Raw genomic sequence first — 10,353 nt, forward strand, 5'->3', positions numbered from 1 at the left:
GTCATGCAATAGTAGAAATAGGAGGAGCAATAACTAATTTTTGACACTGAAGCATCTGGAGAAGGTTAGATATCTACGGCAAATGTCCAAAATTCTAATTTTTTTATAACTATCCATTTTCAATGATAGATTTTAAAGAAAGAAATTTCACATGCACACAATAAAAGGTTTGTTAGTAGTAATTTTTTATTCAAGGTAAAAAACAAACATGAATGAATGATATTGTTGATTTTAGTTAGAATAAATAAATAAAATATAAAGACGACTCATATTTTTAAAACATTACTTTTTTTTATATGACCTGTACCGTAATTTTTAATCTTGGCAAATAATAGTATGGACTATTACAAAAATATATATAAACAGTTTCTTAAAGTAATGTTTTAATCTGTGTTACTATTAATTGTTTTAAACTTATATTTTTATGATTAAAATTTATTATTATTTTGTTTTAAAGTATAGAGAAAGGTATAAATTTATAAATAAATTATAAATAAAATTATAAAATTATAAATAAATAAATAGAGAAAGGTGTCTAAAAATGTTATAAAAGCTCTTTAGTTAGGACAAATAACACTGTAAATCAAGATACAGAATAGAAGCAATAATTTTTGTTAATAAAGCATTGCAACTCTGTGTTATACTTGTTTTGCACTTGAATAAGTGACCAGCAGATATAGGGTTATACAACAACGACTGTTTTCCAAAGATATGCTTAGATTATTGTATTAAGTAAAACAAAAATATAAACGTAAAAATAATAAAACTAACCCTAGCTTGTGCCATTTGCTGGAAGGCCTTTTCACTGATTGGCCTGGGATCCTTACGAGCATTCTTTGTTCCACCGAAACTACTCATTCTCCGATTGGAATCCGTACTCATAGTTTGATTCCTAAAAATTTATAATACAAATTACACAATTTTCATAAATAAACCAATTGTACTTATTTTAAATCTAACCGATAGTAAAATAAATAGTACTATCACTCATAAATTAATACTTATCGGATCTAAAATAGAATAGTTCTTAGGCACCACAAAATAAAATATGTGTTATAATTGAATTCCAAGGTAGTCCTATAGTTAATTAAATGTGCTAATTAATGTAGTAACAAAACATTATGTTTAAGCATACAGTTCTAAAACTTGGAAAGTCAACCAGTTGTTTGTTACAACTATAAATAAATCAATAAATCAAAAATCCTTTATTCAACAAAAGTACATAGGTAGAATACGAGCGATGACAGTATTTTTCAAATTTAATGAAAAGTAATAATCTTACTAAGAAACACATTTTCTGTCTAGTTACTACTTAAACAGATGATGGCACAATTATTATTTTGCTAGTCCTGCAGATTGTGTTACAAAAAACTCTTCAAACAAATGTAATGGTCTATTCAACAGGTACTCTTTTACATTGGTTTTAAATTTCATAAGATTGTTCTCATTTTTATACTTCTGGGGAATTGACAAAAGAGCTTAATTCCTGCATATGATGGCTTTTTGTGAACAGTTCCAACATGTGACAGGAAAAATGCATTATTATCCTGGCTTCTGATGTTATAGTGATGAGTTGAACCAATAGTAAGTAGTTGGTTGATCATATATATATTTACAAAATGCACTGTTTCATACACAAACACAGTTAAAATCTACAATTCTGAAAAGTGGTCCTTAATAGAATTTAACCAATGTAACTTAAGTACAATTCTTATAGTTCTTGTTGCAATGTAAATATTTAATTCAAATTACTGTGTAATGTTGTGCCATATATAATGAGTTAAAGAAAAATTTGAAAATTTTTTTAAGAGTTACGGAGAAGACTAACAGTCAACTAGATTATTTCATAACTGATTTACAATCAAACTCATACTGTACTGTAACTTTACCACCGTTGTTATCAGATCATAGTTTTTTATCCTTCAAAATGAACATAGGTACAAATAATATTATAAAGAGGAGAATTGAAAAAAGGAAAATAAATAAATCAAACTTGGCACTGTTTGAATATTTACTGACGACCCAGAATTGGCTGGTAAACCTAGACCATATTGATCTACAACAAAACGTAGATAAATTGTTTGATGAGTTTTATTCAACTTTCTTGTACATATTTGATATTTGTTTTCCTAAGATGATTTTTAGTATTAAGGACGAGTCACATGTTAACTGGGTCGATGAAGAAGTTATTATATCCCAGACAAATCTAAAGGATCTGTATTGGCACACTAGAGATAATCCTAGTTTGTTAAGTTACAATACGCAAGAGCTAAAAGCCAACATGCCAACTTACTATGTCAAGTTAAAAAACAATTTTACAGGTCGAAGATAAGCAATACAAAAAATATTTGCAAAGAGTCTTGGGACATCGTTAAACACTTAACATGTGATGAAAATTTAAATAGTTTTAATATTTATTTAAAGGATAAGGACGAGCTCATTTCTCACCCAAGCAATGTAGCAAATGTTTTTAACAATTATTTTGTAAGTGAAATTTTAAAACTAACCAGACCAACGGTGCAAGCTGATGTGAATCAAAATTCAGACCACCAACATGACTCATCTGATGAATTTATCTTGTGGCCTACAGATGAGGAAGAAGTTAAGGAAACTATACTTAAAGTTAGTTCGAAGCGTGGTGCTAGTGTGGATGAAATTCCATGTAGCATATTAAAAGTATGTAAAGATATTATTGCAAAGCCACTCACTATTATCATTAATAAGTCTTTTGAGTATGGATACTTCCCAAATGAAATTAAAACCTCCCAAGGTTGTGCCTATACACAAGTGCAATGAAAGAGATTAAGTTAAGCAATATAGGCCAGTAGCTGTTCAAAGTGAATTCTCTAAAATAATTGAGTTCATCTTTCTGAAAAGATTAATCCCTTACTTGGAGAAAAATCAAATTTTGAACAACCACCAGTATGGTTTCAGGAAATGTAGGTCCACAACAGATACAATATTGGATTTGTTAATTGATTTATATGAGAATCTTGATTTAGTGGGTGAACAGTTGTGTATATTTTATGATATGACAAAGGCTTTTGATCTACCATCACATGATGTACTTCTCAAGAAGCTGTTAGCTATCGGGATAAGAGGCAGGCCATTGAAGTGGATCCATAGCTACTTGAAGGACAGAAAAATGGTGGTAACTGTATGATATTCAGGAATAGATGGTCTAACTCGACACTACCGTTCAGAGGTTTCTCCCCCTATTAACACAGGTGTTCCTCAAGGTTCAAATTTGGGCCCCGTACTGTTTCTGCTCTATGTGAATGATTTACCACAATCAATAACAGAAGGTAAGGTCTGCCTATTTGCTGATGATGTTTGTCACTGTTTTGAAGACCTGAACAAGGATTTACTAAGATGCAGAGCACAGGAAGGTCTTAATGAAATGAGCAAATGGTGTCAGGAAAATAAGCTACTGCTAAATAAAGGCAAAACTAAGGCTCTAATGTTTTACAACAGGAAAAAACCAGATAGTGCCCCTTTACTACGGCTTGAGGGAGCAAGCATAGCAGTAGATGAAAGCATGAAATATCTTGGCTTAACCATAAGCAGTGACCTAAGGTGGCAACAACACATAGAATCCTTATCAGCGAGGCTTACTGCAGTATGTTACATGGTGCGAAGGCTCCAGTCAATTATGGACGAGGATGTGCTTTTGAAGGTGTACTTTGGATGCTTTCACAGTATCATCAGCTATGGAATTATCTTCTGGGGAAATAGTTCAATGGCGCAACGAATTTTTTTGATCCAGAAACGCATCATAAGGACTATCTGCAAAGTACCCTATCTAGCTCACTGTAGGGCACTCTTTGTACAGTTAAAGGTGCTAACATTGCCAGCCATCTATATTCTTGAATCCGCAATAATGGTAAGGAGGAAGCCTGAAATATTTATAAAAAATGACCAAGTACATCAATATGCTACAAGACAAAAGAAGAACGTTTATGTCAGCCAAGTAACATCCAGCCTAGCAAGTAGTGGCCCAAGATTCATGTTTGGGAAAATATATAATAGAATCCCAGCTGAAATTAAAATAATTGAAGATATTTCAAAATTCAAGACAGCCTTGAAGGAATACTTAATCCAAAGACCCTATTACTCAGTAGAGGAATATTTTACTGAAGAATAGACACTACATGACATGACGACCATGGTGCAATTGCGCTACCAGTGGGAGATTAACAAGAACCAAGAACCAAGAAAGGGGCTTATTCACATTGTTGTTATACAACAAGTAGTAACACTAATTGCTTAATTTAACGCTTAATTGCACTAAAACACAACTATTTGGTAGATAATCACACAAAATCAATATAAATGTGCAACATTCAACCACTAAGTCTTCTGTCAGAAGAAAAACATGTCAAAATGATACAGCAACTCACTACCAAAGAGAAACTCCCACATGTCAATAGTTTGAATTCTATTGAATATTTGGTATGATTACATGACTGGAATCGTCGACATAATTTATACTGACACTTTATGCACTTTTTATAGTATCACCATACTCTAAGTCGTAGCACTAAAAGAATTAATGATTTTAAAGAAATCAAAATAATTGGAAAAGTGTCCTAACAGTAACAATACATTGAGAGTTTATCGTACCATAATTAGTTAAAAAAACGTAAATTATTTGTAATATTTTTTATTTAGTGAGTGTTGTGAAAGACTACATAATATTATACAGTATCTGAAACATACTAGTTATTGTTTGTTTAAAGTTTGTTCATTCAGCGATACAAGTAATTAGTAGCACTAATTGTAACATTCTGCACTTAAATACGTGCCTGGGGACTCGAGCACTGCCAGTGGGTAGGTTGCTGTGTATGCTCTGGCGGGGAGTAATAGGTGTCATGGCACCCAAACTCCGAGGGGCCAGAGCCCCTGCTGTGTTGCTCCGTACCAGTCCTCCGATGGTAGCTCGACCTCCATAACTTTCCCGTTCCTCTGACTGAGACCTCCCACGTTGAGAGAACCCAGGCTGCTTCATCTGGCTCACTGACTTCTTCCCACCGGAACATGTTCTGAAAGATGGTTTTGGATATTTCATTCCACAGATAAGCTAATGTTGACCTTAATTCTCTAAAAAATAAATATCTGGTCTACAAGTTATTAATATCAAGTTGTGTAGGCGTGTTAAACAAATTATAGTACAGCATCAAAAGTACTCATAGAAGTTTGTATACAAACTTTGATGAGTTAAAAGTATATTTAAGTTTGATGGTAAGTAATGTAGATATAATTGTTCTGAGTGTTGGCTAAGGGAAGGGGAGGAGGGAGTGAATATTGAAGGGTTTGGCCTTGTACTGACAGTGTCATTGTTTATGTAAATAAGTGGTTTTCTGCAGTTACATCACAAGCAACTTTGAGTGGTGTTTACAGCATTTCACTTAACTTCACTTTCCTAAATACTCACTTCAACATTTTGGCACTTTACAGAACATTTGATGCTGATGTTGGCAGTTTTATAAACGCTCTCGACAGCTATTATAACAATGTAGAACATAATAAAAAATGCATTTTACTAGGAGGCATGAATATTAATCTTGAGACACCTGACGACATTACTAACAGATATTTTATTTGCAGAAAAATTATGAAATAGCCACTTTTAAAAATTGTTCCACTATGGAAGAATACCCTCATTCAGCAGAGCTATTGCTGTTTGAGCAGTTTATTTTCTCACTGTTGCTGCCATTTTTTATACCTCAGTTGCTGAATGAGTACTGAATATAACACACTCAGTGAAACATTGGCTACAGTCGACTGTTTACTACACTGTCAAAATGCCGGTTTGTTGGCATTAAACCTTTTCATTAGTGTGATTGCTGCAGACGTATCATCAGTGAACCACTGGAAATTTAATTAAGAATAGGTCCCATTGATGACTAACTTTATATTAAGTACTATTACTGGAACACTATTAGAGTCCTCTGCTTGGATAAATTTTAATACACTCACCTCTGACCACTCGCTCCCAGACTAGGAACTCGAACCGGTATATGGGTTGAGGAGCGGCGTCCTAATGAAGATTTCCTCATGTTGTTTATGATCTAAACAAAATAATAATCACTAGCAAACTAAATCACTAGCACTCTAAAGTTTAGTTCAATTCTAGATTCCAGATTTCAAAACCTTGTCTGAACTCAAATCTCTAAATTATTGGTGTGATACAGTAGAAAGTCAAGCATGTTATAAACCTCTGGAGACAAACCCATGACGTAAACTGTTACATATAAAAAATTTCCCTAAATAAAAAAATGTAAAACATCTTAATTGTTGTCAGTTGCGAGAAAATATAGTCTTATACATAATTGTATCTACAATACCTAGGTTTGGAAGGGCAGCGGGTTCATCTCTTTGCACTAAAAATCACTCAACTGGTCCACGTCGAGACGCAGCAGGAACAGTGTGGGGAGAGGGAAGCTTTACAGCTGTTCAGGCAATCAAACTTCCAGCCTACCACACTCTATATGGCAAGAGCACCGGTTTGTCGTGTTGTGAACTTTTGTAATTCAGGACTGACCACCAATTGGTAGATTTTGTTACAACAACCTAGTTTCCATTGCGACCGGTTTACTATTCGGCATATAGTAAACTACGGTACTGAATATCAAGGTGGAGTTCATCATTGGTTCAAAATTCACATTGATTTTAACAATAACACATAAACCTACCATATGACAATACACTGATATGGTAGGTAATGAGGGCTGAAGCCTGTCACTCGAGGGGCTGGGAAAATTTAACTTCCTATTGTTTGTCTGTTTATTAGCTTGCATGTCATCTCGAGAACAAACTGATCTATAGACTTAAAATTGTTGACTGTGCCCAAAAGACCCGTCCAATTTGAAGGTAACCCACCATGATCCCCTTTTTATTAAAGTTTACCGATTTGAATAAAATTCTTTATAAGACACATGTTGTTTACTGTCTGGATGGAGACTTTAATAAGCAGCTTACACTCATTATTCAATTGTGGGTATTATTCGTATGGGGGTTGTCGAACGATTCCATATACTATCTCACTTCCATATTATATAATAAACATACAACAAAAGAACAAGAATAACACATTACAATAAAAAATAATTTAACAATAACATTAAAATATAACAAAAGCCACTGCAGTCTAGACCTACAGATCAGAGAGGGGAGACTTTAATAAGTGGCTGACAATCGCTATTCAATTGCTATTATCAAAAATTTCTATATCCAACTTTGATATTATATAATAATCGTACACAATTGAGTTATAATACATTACCGTAACAAACAAAATGTGGTACATTACAATTTTAATAACATAGCATTACAAAACAACAAAACCAACTATGGCCTAGACTTACATATCAGAGAAACCTTCCAATATTTATAACTTGACAGCTTGATAGCAGTGAGTAACCACTGTTATGAAATGGAGGAAAGAATTCTTCTCGTAGGTTCCCAGGAGCCAAACCCACATGTTGAATCTCGTCATGAGAAATATCTCTCATGATTTCCTAATACTCATTGCCATTTTCAAAGTTTCAAAATACTAGTTACTTCTAGCCATTTATTGTTTAAGTTACAGTACGCGCGCTGAAGGTTTGGCCCTGTCGTTGCCCTACTAACCAAATAAAAACATTGACTCTCCAATGATCCGTCACGGACGGCAATGTTTAATTCTCGCTCGACAATCAATTTATGGTTAGACCAACTTCCTGTACAAATAAAATTCTGAAACTTCGCAGATCTATTTTCCTGTGTATGCCAATGCTAATAAATGTATTAAGTTTCGATGTTTTATTACTTTTCTTCAATTAAATATATTTTAAAATTAACTGTGCCAAAATTGTGATACAAAAAAGTTTGTATGTGAGGATTTTTTTTATTATTTGGTCAGGAAACTTTCACCAGCGGGAAAGATTTTCTGAATGAACTGAATTTAATTTTAAATTTAACTTTTTTCAGATACATAGTTTAGGTTAGCCGTAACTTAGTCTGAAGTGGAATGTATCACCGACACCGCTGCCCTACAGTTTATGGCCCATTCACGTAAATGCAACACGGCAATACCATTTGAAAGTTTAACATTGAATCACTTTGCAATAGTTTATTTCTGAAAAAAAAAAAAAAAACACTTTTGGCCATAGTGGTGATCTGTGATAAACTAAAAGTTTAAACTTTAATGAAATTATGTTGAATTTCATTGTATTATATTCGAATAGAAAGTGTTTTGGGGTGTATTGTTTATACACTAATTTTATGACAGATGAATGAATACGAAACACTGATGTATAAAGAATCCTGAGAACAGGGACAATAAATATTCAGACTGCAGCGGGCCAAACATTGGCGGATGTCTGCAGAACAGTTGTTATATCAGGCAATCCACCCGTCCCCCACCATAAGTCCCACCCGTCCCCCAGGTTAAGTGTTAGAGAGGGCTTCTTAGCCCTAACTTCGCCTGGTAAAATAAGACATTCTTTACTTTTTTTTTTTTACCATAGTCTGCTCGGTTGACTCGGAGCCGAACCTTCAGCGCGCGTACTGTACATTAAAAAATACTGTAACTAATAAGTTGGAATTATATGGTAAGTTAAATAAATTGTAATACCGAACTATTCCTTTCCATAAGAACAATCGAACCATTCGATACAAACAACTGAATAACGAGGCTAGTCCGCTTATTAAAGTCTACCCATCAGGGATACTTTACAACTACTTTAGTGAAATAGATGAAAGGAATATCCCCAGACAGGCGAACTACCCTGTAGCACAGAAATCACAAAGTTGGTCTACTAGAGAGTCTGTCAGTATTCCACTCCTCAACTTCTCTGACCGCTCACCAAGAACTTTCAATCTCATATTCATCGCCATTTTCAAAAAAATATTTACTTCTTGCTGTTTATTGTTTACATTAAACATTAATAAATGTATTAATAAGTTGACATCATATGTTAAGTGAAATAAATTGTACTACTGAATTATTAATTTAATAAAAACAATCGTATAACAAGTATAGGCCGCTTTTTTAAGTAGAGGTCTACCCCTTTCTAGAAAACCTTCAACCAAAAATTTTAGATCCCCAATTATGGGGGTTAATAAATAATTATACATCATAGAGGCTTTATTGACCATATGATCACACCTTCACAATTAAAAAAAAAAATTAATCATGGGAAATAGGTTAACCCTGAGAGCCCATAATTCTAATAAAAACTTCTCTATCTGAACATCTTACTTTCCAAAAATGTTGAATGATTAAAATTGTCTAGAGCAGAAGTATGATACATAAAACTACAATACTTACTAGGTAATCGCCTTTACAGCCGAAGCTGATTCTATTGAGCTGAATCAAAATATGTAGCTATACAAATTGCATTACAATTCTTATAATTATATCAAAATGTACACAGTAAATAAAAAGCATTCAGACAAATCACGATAAAAACATACTTATAATAGTAACTTAAACAAAGTGACAACCGGAATTTATATATAACACCGGATTGACGCCTTTGACGGTTAACAATATATCATCAATCATCATACAAACACAAACCAAAACAGCAAAATAGCAATCACAAATTGGAGGGAAAATGCAGACAGGCAATCTTACAAAATTTTTTTGCTCTTATGAGCAAGCATTGTTTTTTACATGAAACCTCATATTTAGATGTTAATTAGGTTATATATTGTATGCTAATGGAATTGATAAAGCGTACATGTTTTTATACTGTTAATAATACAGAAGATTATCAAATTTGATATGAATACGATAATTATATCAATATTCATTGAAATAGGCATATTTAGACCACTTTATTTTTTTTTAAAGGCTTGACCATGAAATGTCAAGTTTGTCATAATGCCCAAGTGAAAGTAACGCAGGACTATAAAGTGTAGAGGGAAAAATACATTTTTATGTTTAAATGTCTTTTTCAATTTTACCAAAAAAAATATAGCAAGTTCATTATGATAAGCAAAAACAAATGGGACGGATCTTACAACTGGCTAAGTGCATGGTTTTAGAAATATGTTTTGGCTTTAAATTAATCTAAGTCATCCAATTCATATGACTTATTCTTCCCTTAATAACGCGCAGTGTGGTATTGTGAAAGTTGAGTACTCTAATTTAGGACAAACAAGTGCGCAGAATCATAAATTGGAGGATTTAGAATTTTGTAAAGAGTTTCAAGGTGTAAAACAAAATGCTGAATTAGCTGCCTTAAAAAATAATAGTACGAGATCAGAAAATGTAAATTTTGAGCATAATGTACAATTCCACCTTAAATGTGTTTCTCGACTTACCAAAAGCATTCAACTATATTGACCACAACAAACTCCCTG

General features: G+C 33.2%; 1 protein-coding gene across 1 annotated transcript in view; it reads right to left on the reverse strand.

Annotated features, from left to right (window-relative positions):
* The window catches only part of LOC124358911 (kinetochore protein NDC80 homolog), a 40,436-nt gene extending 30,873 nt beyond the window's left edge, over positions 1-9,563 (reverse strand). The window contains exons 1-4 of the mRNA XM_046811166.1: positions 9,314-9,563; positions 5,980-6,071; positions 4,806-5,042; positions 772-892 (exon numbers count right to left, since the gene is read on the reverse strand). Coding sequence (XP_046667122.1) covers positions 772-892; positions 4,806-5,042; positions 5,980-6,059 — 438 coding nt within the window. The 5' untranslated portion in view covers positions 6,060-6,071; positions 9,314-9,563. The remainder of the gene's footprint in view (positions 1-771; positions 893-4,805; positions 5,043-5,979; positions 6,072-9,313) is intronic.
* Positions 9,564-10,353: the final 790 nt, after the last annotated feature.

This window comes from Homalodisca vitripennis, chromosome 1 (assembly GCF_021130785.1).
Source record: "Homalodisca vitripennis isolate AUS2020 chromosome 1, UT_GWSS_2.1, whole genome shotgun sequence".
Classification (NCBI taxonomy): Eukaryota; Metazoa; Arthropoda; class Insecta; order Hemiptera; family Cicadellidae; genus Homalodisca; species Homalodisca vitripennis.